At 40.5% G+C, this 20,204-nt stretch overlaps 1 protein-coding gene across 1 annotated transcript in view; it reads left to right on the plus strand.

Moving 5' to 3' along the window:
• LOC307007294 (putative ATP-dependent RNA helicase DDX5) overlaps positions 1-6,850 on the plus strand; it is a 77,719-nt gene extending 70,869 nt beyond the window's left edge. The window contains exons 11-13 of the mRNA XM_079629115.1: positions 3,560-3,619; positions 5,826-6,047; positions 6,132-6,850. Coding sequence (XP_079485241.1) covers positions 3,560-3,619; positions 5,826-6,047; positions 6,132-6,544 — 695 coding nt within the window. The 3' untranslated portion in view covers positions 6,545-6,850. The remainder of the gene's footprint in view (positions 1-3,559; positions 3,620-5,825; positions 6,048-6,131) is intronic.
• Positions 6,851-20,204: the final 13,354 nt, after the last annotated feature.

The raw sequence follows: 20,204 nt of genomic DNA on the forward strand, positions 1-20,204 counted from the left end.
TAGCGAAACTGGTTGCTTTGTTCCTTAAAGAGGAAAAGGACAGGATCTACGATGCTTACTCAGATTTCGACCGGATTATGAAAGAAGCGAACATGTCCATGGCGGACTATATTATTGATTTCGAACAGCGCTATTCTCGGATGAAAAAGTACAACATGGAGCTACCCGACGCAGTTTTAGCTTTTAAGCTTTTGGACACTGCGTGTTTGGATACGACGGATAGGCAGTTGGCTATAACTGCATGCACTGACTTAACTTATGCCTCGATGAAGTCCGCTCTGAAGAGAATATTTGGCGGAAAAACGAGCGCGGCAGCACAAAGTATTAGCCAGGAGTCCGTGTTTGTGACAGAGCAGCGACGGCAAAAAAGTAAGTCCTGGCAGCAAAGCGCTCATCAGAAAACTCCACAGCCCGGTACTAACCCGCTAGATAAGTACGGACGGCGATCGAAATGTGCAGTGTGCCAAAGTACATATCACTGGGTCAAAGATTGTCCACATAAAGGTGAGAGTGTTAAGATTACAGAAGACAAAACTGACATGGAAGAGTGTAATATTACTCTGTACACCAAAGAATCACCGACAGATGCAGAAATATTCATGACCGAATGTTTTGGCTCAGCGATAATAGACACTGCTTGTACTAGGACAGTCTGTGGACAAGAGTGGCTTGACAACTACAGTACTGTGTTACAGAAGAAAAGTGTAAAGATGATGAAAGAAACAGAAGCAGAAAGTCACAGGCCTTTCAAGTTTGGAGATGGAAAAGTAGTTTACTCAGGAAAAAGAGTCAAGATTTCTGCAAAGATTGGCAACATGAAGTGTAATATTGAAACAGAAGTGGTACCTGTAAACATCCCCCTGCTTTTGAGTAAGACATCATTAAAAAGGGCAGGGACCGTTCTGGACATGGAAAATGACAGTGCAGTAATGTTCAACCAGCTGGTCAAACTAGACTTTACAAGCTCTGGACATTATTGTGTGAACATTGTGGACAATGAAAATAAAAATCCTGCTCACTCTGATCAGATATTAACGGTTGAAGATGAAATATTGTCAATCACAGACAAGATGAACACAAGTGAGAAGATGAAAGTTTTGGAAAAGCTTCATAAACAGTTCGGGCATGCCTCTGCAGACAAACTACTAAGACTGATGAATAATTCTGGCAACAAGGATGCAGAATGCCCCAGCCTGTTGCAAAAGATCATAAACCAATGTGAAGCGTGTCAGAAATACTGTAGAACCAAACCAAAACCTGCTGTCGGATTACCACTGGCATCTACGTATAATGAAACAGTTGCTATAGATTTGCACGAGCTTGAGCCAGGGGTCTGGTACCTACACATTATTGACCAGTTTACTCGTTTTAGTGCTGGTAGTGTCCTCACCACCAAGAGGGCTTCTGAAATTGTCAAGCGTTTTATCCACGATTGGATCAGTGTACATGGCCCACCGCAAAAGCTATTCAGTGACAATGGTGGCGAGTTTAATAATGAAGAAATGAGAGACATGGCTGAGAACTTTAATATTGAAGTTAAGACAACACCTGCCTACAGCCCCTGGAGCAATGGGCTGTTGGAGCGCCATAATCAAACCCTAACTGAGATCATAATGAAAGTGAAAGCTAGTACTGAATGTGACTGGAGCACTGCAATGGACTGGGCTTTGATGGCAAAGAACTGTATGCAAAGTGTCCATGGCTACAGTCCACATCAGCTGGTGTTTGGGCAAAATCCTAATCTGCCCTCAGTGTTAATTGACAAAGCACCGGGTCTAGAGGGGACTACCAAGAGTGAATGGGTTGCTAAGCACATTTCAGCCCTGCATGCTGCAAGAAAAGTCCAGAGACTGTTCACGTCGCTTCTGCCGATCCAGAGACTGTTCACGCCGCTTCTGCCGATCCAGAGACTGTTCACGTCGCTTCTGCCGATCCAGAGACTGTTCACGTCGCTTCTGCCGATCCAGAGACTGTTCACGTCGCTTCTGCCGATCCAGAGTTTTCGGACAAGATGGCCTCCGCCACGCTGTCTGTTCCTGTTCCAGAGTCTTCGGACAAGATGGCCACCGCCACGCTGTCTGTTCCTGTTCCAGAGCCGGTGTCTGTTCCTGCCCATAACTCCATAGCCGCCCCCAAGGAAATTTTGGGTGGGGGCAGGAGGTCCCTTGACAGGACCATGGAGGCCGCGCTGCCATGGCCTCCTGAACTGTCTGGTCCACCCTGCAGTCCTGAACCGTCGTCTCCGCCCTGGCCGCCTGAAGGGTCGTCTCCGCCCTGGCCGCCTGAAGGGTGGTCTCCGCCCTGGCCGCCTGAAGGGTCGTCTCCGCCCTGGCCGCCTGAAGGGTCGTCTCCGCCCTGGCCGCCTGAAGGGTCGTCTCCGCCCTGGCCGCTTTGAAGGGTCGTCTCCGCCCTGGCCGCCTGAAGGGTCGTCTCCGACCTGGCCGCCTGAAGGGTCGTCTCCGCCCTGGCCGCCTGAAGGGTCGTCTCCTCCCTGGCCGCCTGCACTGCCTGCTCCGCTCTGGCTTCCCATCCTACCGCAGTCTCCAGGCCCTCTTCCGCTCCACGGGCCTGGCCCTCCATCCCACCCCCGGGTACGCCTCCGCTCCACCACCCTCCTGGACTATTGTTTTTTTTTGTTGAGGAGCGTCTGGAATTCGCTCCTTAAGTGGGGGGCTATGTTATGATTTCAACCTGTGTTCCCCTGTCTTGTCCCATGTTTTGCAGTTCCCTGTCATGTTGATTAGTTTCCCCAGGTGTTTCAGATTAGCCACGCCCCCTTGTTATCTTGTTTAGCTTGTTAGTCTCTGTATTTAAACCCTGTGTCTTGTTTCAGTGTTTGTGGGTTCTTGACTTTGTAATGTTGTTTGTTCGTTCTGTTCCTGTTCCCGTTCCCGTTCCCAAGTCTAAGTCTGTCTAGTTTTGAGTTGAGCTAATAAAGCTGCTGCATGTGGATCCTGCTTCGTCTATCTACAGCGTTACAGCATGACTTATCGTGTTTGTGCTTGGCCTCAAAATAAAATTGCTGCTTGCTGCTGACATTTTTTTGCAATGTCGGCTTGCGTGAATTTGTTCATTTTAATTTGAACCTTTTTATGTAGTCTTTTTCCTTATACAATTTACCTTTAAAATATTCATGGGAAACAAACAAACTTGTCAGTATTAGTTAAAGGGTTAGTTTGCCCAAAAATGGAAATTCTGTCAATTACTCACCCTCAGGTTATTCCAAAACCATAAGTCTTTTGTCTTATTTCAGGATAATCATAATTGTATATTAATTATATTAACCATGTAGCTTAAGCTAGTGCTCAACCCAGAATCTACCCCAGCTACATTTATGGTCTGGATCTTTTACTGGCTGATAGACATTGTTTTTTTTTTTGTACAAATTCGGTGTCAACTTGGTACCAGAGTAATGGTACTTTTGACGACACCAATGAATGCTACACTCTATATTTTGTTAAATTTTAGAAATTAAAGGGTTAATTTGTATATCAAGTAAAACTGTCTTTGACCTCTGAATGTTCCTCTCTTTTTTCCTACCTCTTTTTTTTCTCTCTAGAGTTTAAGTATGGGAAGGCCTGCATCCTGATTGCAACAGATGTAGCTTCACGTGGATTAGGTCAGTACCTTCCAAGATGACACCTTTCTTAGCGTCCTCTCTTAAGAGCCAACAAAGTTTTACTTTTAAAGAAAGTGCTTTGCTTTCTTTAACTTCTCTATGCATTCTCTGAGTTTTTCTCACCTAAAGGTGGAGTCTTTGTGGCAGGGCCTAGGCATGACAACTCCAGGCCAGCAGAGCAGGAAGGAGGAGTATTGGAACTTGGTGACTGGCTGCCACCCAGTCGCATAGAGAGGTGACTGTGTCCAAGCTGAGCTCTGTGTGCCAGTATCATCTTCAATAAGGCAGTGTGGCTAAGCCTTTTTATAACTCGTTTATATATACTTCTGTTCTCTGTCCATGTATTTTATGCCTTTTAAGTTCACCAGTACCATCTCGAGTCATGTTCCATCTCAAATTACAAAAATAATGAAAAAAAAGGCTTATTGCTGGTTTTACCATTTTGCCTCGCATGCATTTTGTAAAAGCACTGAATGGCAAGACATTTGTTTGAGATTTGGGCAGATTCTTTCGTTCTGAGCTTGTCCAAGCATGGGGTGTTAGCAAAATGCAAAAAAAAAAAAAAAAAGCTTTTCCAATTAGTTGCTTTTTTTCTTTATACAAAGCACTGGTGTTCATGAAATGGAGAAAGCTAGTTTATTTTCCTCTTACCGCAATTGGTGACAACTGGCACATGTGAGGAGCTCTGGGACGCCTGTAGACAGTGGAGCATAAAGCTTTATTTTAAACAAAATGCTCAGCTAAATTTTCTAAGCTGGATGTTCCTCCCTCGCCTGCGTTTTTTAAAAAGTCATGTCGAGACCTGCCAACGAGAGACATTTTCTCAAGTGAACACTGGCTTCTGGGAAGATCTTGCCTAGACGAGACTGTGATGAGGGATATGATGATACGTCTTTGATAGCTTGTGCAGATGGGTTGGATATCACTAGGTTTTTGTTTGTTTTTGAACTTTGGTTTTGTGGGTGCCATGAAATTTGCACTGGTCTTTTGGGTCTGGGCAAGACTAAGCAGTGCAGCCTTTATTAGCAAGCTTCTAATGAGTGTGCTGCTGAGAAAGGACCTATAGAACCAAAACCAACCCAACAGTCCTCAATCGTCACATGAGGAGGCGACTGTGCACATTGTGGCATACTCCTTAATGGTAAGACATTGTTCAACAAACTAAAAAACTTATTGTAAAAAAAAAAATAGGGCTGCACAAATAATCGAAACTAAACCGCACGTGATTTGGCAAAGGTTGCAATCTTTTAGTTTTGCGATTTCTCAGTGAAGCACTGCTCTGTAGTCAGTAGTAAATGATGCTCCATCTTAAAGCCAGAGGGCGCTCTCGCACAGAAACTTCAAATATGCACCGCAGAAGTATGATAACGCACGCCATTCCAGGAAATCCCTTTTGGGATCATACTATCGCTGTAGCTGAATCAACGCTTTGATTAAACATGACTAATAAACACACAACTACGACAATATATGGTTTATCCGAGTTGATTCATATTTTCATGATGATAAAGTATATTTATACTTCAATGCTGATCGACATGGCCTTTATTACTGTATAGAAATATGTTGTGTGTCTTATTCTGTGTAAGAAGCATCATCTCACTAAAGAATATTTTCAAACACTCAACTGATGTTATGAAGTGAGTTTGGAGTAAAAACTTGTGAAACATGTAAATGTTGTCTCTTGTTGGACAAGAGGTTCATAAATGCTTCATATATGTTTGGGAAGATATTTGATGCATGTTGCTTTTTAATATGTACGTTATAAGCAACTCAAAACTCGCAGTGTTTTCAGATGGAGCAGCATTTAGTACTGATCACAGATCCCTGGTTCATTGACAAGCTGTGCTTAAAAAAGTATCACAGCATTTGCGATTTCATAATCGCACTAAGCGATTTCATGTTAATTGTGGTTTATCGTGCAGCCCTAGTAAAAAATGGGAGGGTGGAACGCATTTAGGTTCATTTTGTTTTTTGTTTATTTTTTGTAAATGGAGTGTGCATCGTTTCTCTCTTCTCACAGTAGTCTTCCCAAGGAGTCAGAAAGTGTCATCTGTTTAAATTTATTTATTAACTTTTTTTTCAGCCCAGATTCCATTCAGTTGTTTAATGTACTCATTGCTAACTTTTTTTGTTTTTTGGTCTGGCTGTTGTGGTGTGCAAAATCTTGCTGCAATCCTTTTTGCCACACTGCAACATTTTACAGATGTGGAAGATGTCAAATTTGTCATCAATTATGACTACCCTAACTCATCTGAAGACTATATTCATCGCATTGGAAGAACAGCTCGCAGTCAAAAAACAGGCACAGCCTACACCTTCTTTACTCCCAACAACATGAAACAGGCCAACGACCTAATCTCTGTCCTCCGAGAGGCAAACCAGGCCATCAACCCAAAACTGATCCAGATGGCAGAGGACAGAGGAGGTGAGGCTGCTAATTAACACAGAACATTTTAGAAACCTGAGATTAATGACATAATAATTACCCTTTTTCCCCCTCAATTTAAAGGTCGATCCCGTGGTGGTCGCAGTGGCTATAAGGACGATCGTCGAGATAGGTATTCTAGTGGGGGTAGGAGAGATTTCAGTAGTTACAGAGATAAGGATTGTGACAGGGGTTATGGTAGTGGACCAAAAGTGCAGAATGGTGGCTATGGAGGCAGCAGCTATGACAAAAGTAACAATAGCAGCAGTAGCTATGGTAATTGCTATGGTGGCAATGGACAGACCAGCTACAACACAGCAAACTCAGTTTCTGCCTTTGGGAATCAAACTTTCCAGAATCAGTCCTTCCCGGGTAATCTGGCTCAGGTCCAGAATGGGATAAACCACCCACAGTACCCATTTAATCCTCCTCAACCGTCCCAGCAGCCACCACAGCCCATGGTTCCATTCCCCATGCCCCCTTCTTTCCCCCAGTAGAGAACAACAACTGCTGCTATTAGTCACTTTCAGATAATAAAGTTGCTTTGTCTTGTTTAAAATATTATTACTTTCATTTGTACTGTTTATTTTGCTTATGGCAGAGCTGGATGTTTTAGCTAATCCAGCTGATATTATTAGTCAAAAGCAATTACAGTGCACACATGTTCTGTGTTTGTTACATTCCTCAGTAATTTATTTTTTACTAGGTAGTGCACACTTTGATTTATTGTATGTTTTAACACGATGTTTGAAATCTGTTTTGAGGGTCATGTATGGATCTTCAAATAAAGAGGGCAAAGAGAATTCTATTGGTCAAATTATTATTATTTTTTTGGGGTGGGAGGTTTGAAATAGGCATGTTGTAACAATGCATTTTATCTATAACTTTAGTACAGAGAGCGTGATAACATGCACTGTCCATTGTGTTGGTAGTTTCTGATCACAACAACCCTGTTTACTTGGACAATAAACTGCCATTAATTAAATACTGTGTTGAAGATGTTATTATAGTAGTCCATGCTGAATAGTTTACACTTGGGTTTTTGTATCATTGGATACATTCGATTATTCTAGTGAATTGAAACCCAATATGCTGCGTTCGAAACCGCATACTCAATGAGTAGGTACTTCATTTCAATAAGTACTTACTTTAACGAGCGCTAAAAGAGTAGGTACTTTATAGCCTGATCTCGTTAAGTATGAATGCGAACCGGACATCTGCCAGTTGACGTTATCATGTGACCTACGACGCGTTATCACAAGTGCAACAACTTAAAAGATTTGAATGACACGTTTAATTCATCTATCTGTAAATATCTTGATATTGATTAAACTTGCTCATTTTATGGTCTTTTTGAAGAAACTGCTGCCCATTTATTTTGTGAATACATTTAGGGTTGATTTTCTTATATTTAACCCTACTAATGTGACCCACCGTTTTATCCTTAACGATATTATTTATTTTTATAACGAAATCCCAAAACTGTCATCTCTTGAATATGTTAATTTATTTTATATCCAAACATTTTCATCCACAAGCAAAAGTGGCTTACTGCTTTTTGTTTTTTCTTGTTGAATTTAATTCTCGTTTCATCCCTCAGGCCTATAAATAACAAAAAATAAATCATTTTTTTAAATGTATTATAATGAATTGTTTAAAAAAATATATATTAAGATATTCAGCCTTGTAGGTTATTTTTTCCTGTGTATAAAATCTCATTATGTATGCAAACCCATGATATATAATATACCTCATAACATCAGTAACTCAACAGCCCTAGAACGGTTTTCCTCAGCGTTTGTAATGTCTGCACAAAGGTTCAAGGTGTCTTTATTATCCCCATGGGGTAATTCGTTGTGCAGCAGCATAAGACATAAGACATAAGTAACACACAAATTATACAAAACAACAACCATACAATCAAAACATAATAAATATATACTACACAGAAGTCCACAGCTCACATTGACTTATTAAAACAACCTATAGCAGCAGGGACAAAAGAGTTTTTGTATCTGTTGGTCCTGCATTTAGGCAGACTAAATCTGCGGCCCGACGACAACAAAATGAAGCAGCTGTTCAGGGGGTGACTTGGGTCAGCCAAGACTGATTGTGCTTTCTTGAGGGTCCTTGTCTCATGTATAGAATTTAAGTCTGTCAGAGGGTTGTGGGAAATTTTGCCACACACTCCAACTATATATTGCAGCCAGTTCTTATTTTTAAGCGTAAGGGGCCCAAACCAACTCACAAAGGCAAAGGAAAGAATGGATTCAATAAAACAACAAAAAACATCCTCAGAAAAAGAGACGTTGGGCAGCTGTGTATTCTCCTTTGATTTTATACTCGTATCATTAATATTAAAAATTAATATTACCCCAGAATGAATTGCATTGCTATCCCACCCCAAAACATACAATAATAACAACAATAAATGCTGACCAATACTTGGTTGTATTACTTTTTACTGACAATGATATAATTCAATAAAACAAACAAAATGTAATGTATGTCATATGACATAGCTATGCATGGATACACTCTAGATGTGTACATATCTACATTTTCATTCAAACAATTAAAGCATTAATTAATTAAATAACTATATTTTATTTACTGACAACAATGAGAAATATTAATAAATGAGTAAAAGAATGAATGAAAGTCACCATCCATCATACAATGAACAAATGCATATACAAGTCAACACATGAAACAAAGCTTTATTTAAACTACAATCATGGCTACAGGCACTGAACCACATCTACTGCCATAAGCACTGCGGTTCCCATTCTGCGGCTTTATTCTGATGAACCAGCGGACCGCCAGAGGTGAGCCGTTCCTTCGTGCCTGAAGTTGTTGCGTGATGTGTTATGCTTCACAATCTGAGGCAATAAGGGCCGGTGGAGTGTTTGAAATTACAATAATTAAAATAAACTACAACTTAATATTGAAATAGTTATTCATTTCTGTAGTATACTCACTCAAAAGCCTTTGATGCAGCATTCAGCTTCATGAGCCACTCTCCACCGGATAAACACACATCTGTTCTTCTGTCCCTGTAACATCCAGACAAGACTCCCGTAACCTCTGTGATTTATGAGCTCGACACTACATTTACATGTTGAGGTTGTTTTAACTTTTTATCCAACATAAATGTTCCTCAATTTATCAACAATACTAATGGACAAATAAAATAGATAACTTATGTTTAGTTACTTTATAGATTTGTTCTACATAATACCAGGGGAGACCGGGGACAGTTGCAACATGTCATTTTTCTTCAATCAGAAAGAAGCTAGAGTGATGACACTCACACTGCACATGCTCAGTTGGATGCCCCTCCCTTGCAGAGAAACATCAAGGAGATTCCTGAGCTGCTCCAGGATTTATTAAAAAAAAACTGTTTTTGGGGTATGAAAGTATTTATTTTCTTGAGCTTTGTTTTTGTTAAAATGCTGTAATTTGTTTTTTGTGATTCAGTTCAAACTTATATGGTTTAAATGAGTGATATGTTAACTTTAAGCTAATATGGTTAACATGTTTCAATGCCACCTTGTTAAGCTAGCACATGAGGTTTTATCATGGCTGACAGGTAAGGGGACAGTTGCAACCCGTACAATGCATAAATATAAAAACAGACCACATAGCAGTATTTTTAACATTTTAAAAGTTCTTTCATAATTTGTACAACTGTGACTGACTGAATCCAGAGTATTATATTATTGTTGATATTACAGTTTTGACAGTTGTTAAAATGAGAGTTATTGCTGTAAAGTTATCGTTAAAGTAGATGCCAGATGCAGTTATATTGTTGACATTACATTGTTAACCTTTGTTTTGCTAAAATGAAAAATGATAATAAAAAATATAGTTTAAAAAAACGTTTTACATGTCAGGCTAAATAAAAGTGATTTGCCTCACAAATCGTTCCATTCTTCTTATTTTACTAAAAGCCTACTGTATTTGATATCAATTTGAATAATTTACATCTGCACATAAGGCCTATTCATCTAGAAAAATCTATAATTGACATTAATCAAAGCTGATGAATAAATATTTGATAATAATCATTTAGCTAAAACTGACATATATTCCTATTTGTAACATGTTGCAACCATCCCCAAACAGTGTTGCAATTGTCCCCGACAGATGTAAGTTTATTGTATAAAAAATTGGTTTGTCTAATCCAAACCGTCTCCGAGTAACAGAGCCAAATGCAAAAAGAGTTGCAACTGTCCCCGGTCTCCCCCACACATACATCACTCAGATATCTATTTCATGTTGTGATAGGAAAATCTTCAATAAGTATTGCAGAAGAGCACGTCAGATGTAAATAGACATTTAAAATAAGCGTCTTTAATATGTTTATGTAAATCCACTTTAGAGACGTAACTTACGTGTCCTTACTGGAGCTCCCCTGTTAGCTATACATAATAAAACGTATTTTTATAGCAAAATCACAATTATACTATACTGTGTAACGTCTTCACACCTTCAACAATTCAACAGTTTACTCTACAGTAGTTCAACACATGAAATTTTAACAAAAGGAACCGCGTTTACTCCCATTTGAAACCGACCTGAGACCGCTGATCTCTGCGATGTTTGATAATGACGTATGCTCTCCCGTGACCTCCAGGGATAGAAGAGTACTCCTCGGACTGCCCTCGTGAATCTGTGCTGAAGCAGTAAGCCATCCGGGAACTTCTCGCCTACTCTTTTATGAATACTGATGTTTCGAACATACTGTTATACTTATTCTTTTACGCACTGTTTTCTCCTACTATATGTACGTCCGAATCTCGCGATAATTAGTACGTCACCCAGGTAATTCTCGCCTACTCTTATGATTCGTACATACTTTTTCACTCGCCTACTCTTTTCCCCTACTATATAGTAGGGAAGTCAAGTCAAGTCATCATTTATATAGCGCTTTTAACAGTGTAGACTGTTTCAAAGCTGCTTTACAGAGATAAACGTATAAATTAATGTAACAGATTGTTTCGGCTTTATAGCGGTTCTTGAATAATGATATTTTCCAACTAAAGTTAGTTTTGATTGATTAACTTCCGTCGAAAGGATAATTTGTTATTAAATTAGGGGCCGCTAAGACGACACCGTTCTCAAAGACTTTAAACGCGAATCTGTGAGAAACGCTGATGACGCTCACGTGCGCATCAAGAATTAATTCTATAGTTATGTGCGCATGTTTGTAATTCTCTACAAACCAAGCCTAAACAAACTACTTGTCCTGTCTATAAATTTGATACAGAATTTTATTATCACTACGGGGTAGATACGCAAATTTTCCACAATGCTTTATGTCAAGTCAAGTCATCATTTATATAGCGCTTTTAACAATGTAAATTGTTTCAAAGCTGCTTTACAGAGATAAACGTATCATTTAAGGTAACAGATTGTTTTGGCTTTATAGCGGTTCTTGAATAATGTTACTTTCCAGCTAAAGTTAGTTTTGATTGATTCACTTCCGTCGAAAGGATAATTTGTTATTAAATTAGGGGCCGCTAAGACGACACCGTTCTCTCTACAGACTTTAAACGCGAATCTGTGAGAAACGCTGATGGCGCTCACGTGCGCATCAAGAATGAATTCTATAGTTATGTGCGTTTGAATATATGTGCGCATGTTTGTAATTCTCTACAAACCAAGCCTATACAAACCACTTGTCCTGCCTATACATTTGATACAGAATTTTATTGTATCACTACGGGGTAGATACGCAAATTTTCAACAATGCTTTATCTGTAGAGTGGTAAAGGGATCCTCCATAGGGAGAGGCTAGTTGGCACTTCAGTGCTGCGTTGTCATCGGGTCCAGGCGAAGGTCCTTCGTCAGATCTGGATACGGCCTGGATCCGCCAGGCTGCGGGAAAACCTCGGGATAAACAAAGACACTAAAATTAGCGTAGATGTTCTTCTTCTTATGATGTACCGAGTACATCAGAATTTATGGGAAGTGTTCCCAGTTCCGGCTGACCTAATCTATGCAGCCTAACAGTTATGTGAATGCTAGGTCAAAGAGATGTGTCTCCCAGAAAAAAACAGATATTAGAAAAAGCAGTATCCTCACAACTTCGACAGAAAAGGCAGATTCGAGATCGGCCTGTAATTGACAAATTTTGTAGGATCAAGTTGCGTTTTTTTAACAATCGGTTTAATCATAGAGGTTTTTGGTACGTATCGAGACACAGACGAATTAATGATATTAAGAAGAGGATCTATGACATCTGGAAGCATCTCTTTCAGCAGCTTAGTCGGTATAGGGTCTAACATACAAGTTGTCGATTTAGATGGTTTGACGAGTTTGCAAAATTCTTCCTCTCCTATAGCAACAAATGAATCAAATTTTACCTCAGGGAGACTACAATGCAATTCCTGATGCGATACTGTATTAGACTAGCCTGGGAAAACCCAGACCACTCTCAGTTGTAACTGAGTTAGGGTCTGGCAAAGCTCCATAGAAAATTCATTTCCACAGGGGCGTCACCAACGGACGTCGAATAGATCTAAAACCAATCAGAGCGATGAATGACATGACGTATGCAGAGCGACGGAGAAACATCGAGACTCTCAGCAATACTCCGTTTGTGTTAACGAAAATGACAATTTTAAAACGCTTGAAACAGACGCGATAGCTGATTCGAACGAGTGATGTTGTGATGTTCCACGGCGGCATCCATCTTTGTAATGTACAAAATCTGCGTCACCGTCTCTGCTCTGTCGTCATCGTGTAAAGCCCGGCCCAACGTTTCTGATTGGTGCTGCGATTTCGACGGATTGGAAATGGGTTTCAATGGGCTCTTTGCCAGACCCACTTGCAGAGCAAATCTAAATTTGCCGGAAGTGGTCTGGGTTTTCCCAGGCTAGTATTAGACAGTTGCATAGTTATAATTTTGTCCTTGCTATTATCGATCTTATAAGTGAAGAAGTTCATAAAGTCATTACTGCTATATTGTTTGGAAACTTCTGGGCTTGAAGCTTTCTTTTTCGTTAGTTTAGCCACTGTTTCAAATAAATACCTAGAATTGTGTTTATTTTCTTCTAATAGGGTTGAAAAATAAGCAGATCTAGCAGCTTTTAAAGCCTCTCTGTAAGCAATCGAGCTCTCCTTCCATGAAACGCGAAATACCTCTAGTTTTGCTTTCTTCCAGTTTCGCTCCATTTTTCTGGCTGCTCTCTTAAGGGCCTGAGTGTGCTCGTTGTGCCACAGCGTTGGACTATGTTCTTTAATCTTCTTTAAGCGCAGCGGAGCAACTGTGTTTAACGTGCTGTAAAAGAGAGAGTTAAAAGTTTCTGTTGCAATATCAAGTTCTTCTAAGCTATCCGGGATGCTGAGATGAAACTGATTAGGAAGATTATTGATAATGCAATCTTTAGTGGCAGAAGTTATAGGTCTAACGTATTTATAACACAGAGTCAGCTTTGCAGCCTTGGCTAAATGTAATTTACATGACTAGATAATGATCTGAGATGTCATCGCTCTGCTGCAGTATTTCAACGGCATCAACATCTATTCCATGTGATAGTATTAGATCTAGAGTATGATTACAACGAGTAGGTCCTGACACATGTTGTCAAACTCCAATTGAGTTTACAATGTATTTAAATGCCAAACCCAATGCATCTTTTTCATTATCTATGTGTATATTAAAATCACCAACAATTAGTACTTTATCAAAGAATTTGTGGACTTTCTATCAGAATTAGTCTTGGCTGCAGATAAAGTCTGTATGGTGCCCTGGTGGCCTGTATACAGTAGCCAGCAGAATTTTCAAACGTGATTCATTGTTTACACTATATATTTTTAAATTAAGCACCAGCACTTCAAAAGAATTATATTTAAAACTAGATTTCTTAGTGGTTTTGAAAATATTACTATAATTTAAAGCAAAGGAGGTGTTGCTGTAATTTAGTCAACCCCACAAGATTGCGTTTCAGACGAGGTTCATGTTTATAAACGTAATGTAATCGTTTGGTTTTAGCCAGGTTTCTGTCAAACAGCACATCTAGGTTATAATCTGAAATCATATCATTAACTATTAGCGCTTTTGAAGAGATCGAATATTCAGCAACCCAAGCTTTATCATTTGCTCATCTGTATTATATCCGTCTTTTATTTGTTGAACATCAATTAAATTTTTAACCTTAGATGGGTTTGAACGTTTTTTGGATTTCCAAATTCGGGGAACAGACAGAGTCTCTATATTTAGGTGAAAGAGTCTCTATGTGATAGGATTTATCTGACCTTGGTGACGTGAGGCCGCTAGCAGACGGTTGGGTTAAGCCAGTCTGTCTGCTTCCTGACCTGAGCCCCAGATTGTCATGTTTTATCTCTAAAGGCGGGCATACACGGTTCGGACATTCGGGAGGTCGTGAGATATTGCACACGTTACGAGTCAGTTAAACTGATAATCGCGTCAAAGCAGCTGGTACACGGCACAACTGTCCTGCACAAATTTTATCCCGAGCCGGCGGCAATCACGTGAGCTTTCGCGCTAAACACAGAGACCGAAGCTTTCAATGTTGCAGGCAATAGATTAAGATAGAAAAATGACAAATGTGTGTGCAAATGATTTGTTGAAAAGCAGATAACAGCAGCCATTCCGTTCAACATAAAAACGAGAGAGAGAGAGAGAGAGAGAGAGAGAGAGAGAGAGAGAGAGAGAGAGAGAGAGAGAGAGAGAGAGAGAGAGAGAGAGAGAGAGAGAGAGAGAGAGAGAGAGAGAGAGAGAGAAGAGAAGAGAGAGAGAGAGAGAGAGAGTATGATTTGGCAATAGGGGACAGCCTATAAACTGGTTAAAAATGGGGCCGACTCCCCGAATTTTTTAAACATGTTTAAAAATGATCGGGAGGTTGAGAGGTGCTCGTAACGTGCTCGGCTCGGTTCGTAATTCCTCTCACACACTGCGAGCCGCGACCATGCGAGCATCACTGATTTCCACTCAATTTCTCCCGAGTGAAAAATTATCTGCGAGCTCGTAAAAACAGCAAAAATCGCACTGTGTACGCCCGCCTTAAGACTATGAGCCAAATTACTAGAGAGAAGAGCAGCACCATCCCAGGAGGGATGAATACCATCTCTTTTCAACAGGTCAGGTTTGCCCCAAAAACTTTTCCAATTGTCTATGAATTCTATATTATTTCAAGGACACCACCCAGACAGCCAGCCATTGAGTGAACACAATCTACTAACTATCTCATCACTCCTGCAAACAGGAAGGGGGCCAGAGCAAATTACAGTGCTTGACATCGTACTTGCGAGTTCACACACCTCTTTAATATTAATTTTGGTGATGTCCGACTGGCGGAGTCGAACATCATTAGTGCCGACGTGAATAATAATCCTAGAGAATTTACGTTTAGCATTAGCCAGCACTTTTAAATTTGCTTTGATGTCAGGCGCTCTGGCTCCCGGCAAACATGTGACTAGTGGCTGGTGTCTATTTTCACGTTCCGTGTGATTGAATCACCAATTACCAGGGCACAATCAGCATAATTCTCAGTGGGTTTTTCACTGAGCGGGGGAAATCGATTTGTTATCGGAACGGAAAAGTGTTTTTTTGATCCGCGACTAGAGCGATCCCTCACTGTCACCCATCTGCCCTGCTGCACAGGCTCTACTTCAGCCGGAACCAAATGATGTAAAGAGTTCACTAGGCTAGGCGCATCCAAAATGGTATCTAAAGCTCTAGCACTCTTCTTACTATTCTCGATTAAAGTTTGGATGCGTGTCTCTAGTTCTGAAATCTTCTTCGTCAGCCTGACTGTCTCCTTGCATTTATCACATATAAATCCTATATTGCCGACAGAGAAGGCTATGGTAAACATGTGACATGAAGTGCATGTGACAATAACAGGACAAGACATTATTCACCGTGTTTGTTGACTGATTCTTACTCACCTGGGCTTATATGAACTCAAAGGAGCGCGAGAGAAAATAACTGGGCGCACGGGTGGTGCGTTAACAGGCTAGTGAGTTACTAGCGTGTTGTGCTACCAATAACAGAAGCTAGCAATGTCAGTTTAATCTGAAATGTTGGGTAAACTATTTAGTAGTATAAACAACTAGAAATTATAGTAAATGATGGTTCAAAACAGAAGGAAATACGAAGCTAATACGAGGCTTAGTCGAAGCAAACAAACTCACAGCCAGCAGCAGTCACAGCGAGGCAGACAGGAGCAATCGAGTCAAGGACACGTGACTGGCATCCACGGCCCCCAAAGACACATTCCACTCGACAGAGTGGCCTCCATTCCACTCATCCATTGCTCTAGGACAGGGGTTTTCAAAGTCCCCTTTGACACAACTTACCCAAAATTTCAGACCCACTACTCCTCGTTAAAGCCATTATTTAAACAATATGCTCCCGCCAGTCCTGAGATCTCTCTCGCACACAATAACTGAAGCATATGCGCAGGCTGCAATGATGGCACTTTTCGTCATCCTCCGCCTCAAAATCATGATGTTTGGCGAACTTCACATATAATCGCAAAGCTAGCATCAAGCATATTTCGCATTCATCCATCTGTGCAATAGAATCAATTTATTATTAATATCATTTACCACTCTCCGCGCCTCCCCTGGCATGCTCTGGCGCCCCCCACATTTTGAAAACCCCTGCTCTAGAACTCACACTGGATTACAGTCTTTGGTTTTCAATCATCCAAGTGCCTCAGTTCCATTCTTATAAGAATGGAACTGAGGCACTTGGATGAAGAAATTAGATATAAGAATGGAACTGAGGCACTTGGATGAAGAAATTAGATATATCTAATTTCTTCTGTCAATCTATCCACTGCTCTGTATAGTCCTCCATTATCAGTAATAGAGTGAACAGCAGCCACTGCACCACCATCATTATTACCAATTATCACGGCCTCCTCCAAATCTGTTGCTCCCTGCTCATGGCATTTAGCTCTGACCACAGAATCCAAAACTGGCCAAGAAACAACGAAACTCTTCCAGAGAGATTGGGCCTTGTCGCCATATTCAGGTAAAGCCTCGTCCACTAACCTGCTCATCTCCACCGCATACCACTCTAAACTTTCCCGCAGAGCACGAGGGCGGGCTGATAAACTGGCTCTGAAGTGACCCATAAACTGCCTCTGCCCGAAAGCCTCCTTTAGTCTATCCTTTACAGCTGTATAGTCAGCCTGAACAGTTTTAGGAAGGCTGTCCCACAGAAGAAATGGCGCGTTGCTTAAACGTGTCGGCAGAATCCTCACTAGCTCATAATTAACCGACGCAGGGCCATCTCCATCTGTGAGCGCTCGGACGGCGACCTAGAACTGCCGTGCCCAGCACAGAAAGCTCTGCTTCTCGTCAGCAGGGAACAGCGGCAGCTTGATTTTCACGTGCCTGTGGATCTTGTTGCAGTCCCGTCTCGAATAGAAATCATCATCGCCTTTACACCACATGATGGCCGTTGAACCCGCGCGTGCCAACTCAGTTAAGAACTTTCCACTAAACTAACTAGTTAAACACCCGTCGTAACACTGGACCAAGTAAACGCAAAAAAAAAATCAAAACACTGCTGCCACCAATGTGACCAAGCATTCATACAGGGTTTGCCTAACACTTCAGAAATAAGAAAACTATAAATGATAGCAGTCTTCTCCACTTTATTATAGAACACGTCAGATCACTAACTTTAAAGAAAACCTGCAACACTCCAGTACCAAGTGCACATGACCCATGCACATCTACGGCAAGCCCCGAAAGCGGGGAAAGATACATTGCATACACACATATACAACAAGCGCCAGTACATCCAGAATCAGTGCATCATTTACATTTATTCATTTAGCAGACGCTTTTATCCAAAGCGATTTACAAATGAGAAACAATAGAAGCAATTAAACTAGCATGTAAGTATGTAACAACAGTATGTAAGTGCTATATATATATATATATATATATATATATATATATATATATATATATATATATATATATATATATAAGTTAGATAGCGAAGAAAGTGTTCATATTACTGGATCAAGTGCTGCCGAAAAAGATACATCTTCAGCAGTTTCTTAAAAATGGCTACGGACTCAGCAGCTCTGGTTGAGTTAGGCAGATCATTCCACCAGCAGGGAACAGTCATGGTAAAGGTCTGAGAAAGAGATTTTGTGCCTCTTTGAGATGGCACCACAAGACGCCGCTCGCTTGCAGAGCGCAAGTTTCTGGATGGCACATAAGTCTGAAGTAATGAGTTCAGGTAGTGACGCGTGCTCTCTTCGGCTCGTTGAAGACCACTCTAGCTGCAGCATTTGTTGAAGATTTTATTATTTAGGAAATAAGTAATTCAGCTATATATTTGTACACCATTATTTCCTCTCTGTTTGGTTTGACTTTTGGGGGGCTTACAGAAAGGTCAAAATGCTGATGCAGCAGATGATTCTATTTAAGTGTGTCACATGGTGCAAGACCCTATCTATAGGATGTATGACCATTTTTGGAGGCGATGTATGTATATATGTAAAAAAACTAACCGATGTTCCGGAGTCATCTCCTGCGGGGAGTCATCTCCTGCAGGACCTCCCTGCGGGAGGTTGCTCGGCTTTGTTTTGTTAAATAAAGTCTAAAATATTTCTGGCATCAAAGATCTCTGAGAAGTGATTTCACAGAAAGATTGAAACCACAACAAATGGCGCCCGAACAGGGACTTGTTAGGAGCTGAAGGAACCACAAAGGGCATCTCTGGTGACCGGCACAAACAACAGTGGCCACTGTACTTTGAGGTGAGCATTTTTGCTTTTGTGTAAAGTATGTGTTGGTCACCAGCTGCCCGGAAGTGGTAAGAAAAGCTTCTTCAAATTTAAAAGAACCAAAACAAAATTGAAAAAGGGGTCTTTGATTCCAGAAATGATTGCATGCAGTTTGATTTCTAATAAGAAGGCCTTGTAGATATCAAGTAGTTTGTAATAGCGCGGGGGAGCTCCCAGTAGTGTTTACCAGTGCTTATATGATCCTGTGTGGATTTTATGAACACTGGTGTTGCTGATTTGGCGCTAAGGTTTTGTTGTACGAATATGCAAGAATCTGTGTTTTGCTTTATTAAGTGGGCCTCGATGGATAATAGGCAAGAGCATGCATACAGATGATTTGTATTTACTGATAAGGATATCAGTGGCTGATAAGGATATCAGTTGATTTATCTGTGTTTTTGCGTTTCAAGAGGGCCTTGATGGATGATTACGCAAAAAGCATGCACACAGAGGATTTATAAGGATAAAAGTTAATTTTATTTTGGACTTGTCAAGTGGGCCTGGAAGGATGACAAGCGTACTGATAAGGATATCAGTTATTAGTGATCTGTGTTTTACTTGTAAGTGGGCCTTGAAGGATACAGTAAATAGCATGTGCACAGATGAAGATTAGCCTATGGTTACCGCCTTGTTAGGTTAAACAAGGGACTGCTCAGGTAGGCTTGATCTTGTAGAATAGGATAGTTTTAGCCTATGGTTACCGCCTTGTTAGGTTAAACAAGGGACTGCTCAGGTAGGTTAGATCTTGTAGAATAGGATAGTTTTAGCCTATGGTTACCGCCTTGTTATGGGTTTAACAAGGGTCTGCTCGGATAGGCTAAATCCTATAGTATAGTTATCGTTTTAAAAGTATCACTGTGTTGGAGGAAGTGAATCAGTGAATCTTATAGTTAAAGAGGTATTGTTTTTGCTGTGTTGAGGAAGTGAATCAGTGAATATTTAATGTAGTGTTTTAAAAAAAAAAAAAAATTTGAGAAGTAGCGAATAATTCAGATCTGACAGGGAATCGAGTACAGAATAGGGTGTGTGTGTTTGTGGGATCCTGTGTCTTGCTTGACTGTGCCTGTGGGTAAAAATAGTGACCCCCCCCCTGACCCTGGTCACTTGAAAAGGGACAAAGAATGTGTGAATGAGATTTAGAGACATGAAATAAATGGTGTATTAACAAAAAGTAAAGGAAGACATATATGTATATATATATATATATATATATATATACAGTGCTATGCATAAGTTTAGGCACCCATGCTAAAGTTGACTAAAAAGAGGAATAAAAAATCATCTTTTGGAAATTGAACTTAATGCCTTAATTTAAAAAAATAGGAAAAATCCAACCTTTAAGGACACCAATTTTCTTTGTGAATGA

Source organism: Phoxinus phoxinus, assembly GCF_949152265.1.
Source record: "Phoxinus phoxinus genome assembly, chromosome: 11".
Classification (NCBI taxonomy): Eukaryota; Metazoa; Chordata; class Actinopteri; order Cypriniformes; family Leuciscidae; genus Phoxinus; species Phoxinus phoxinus.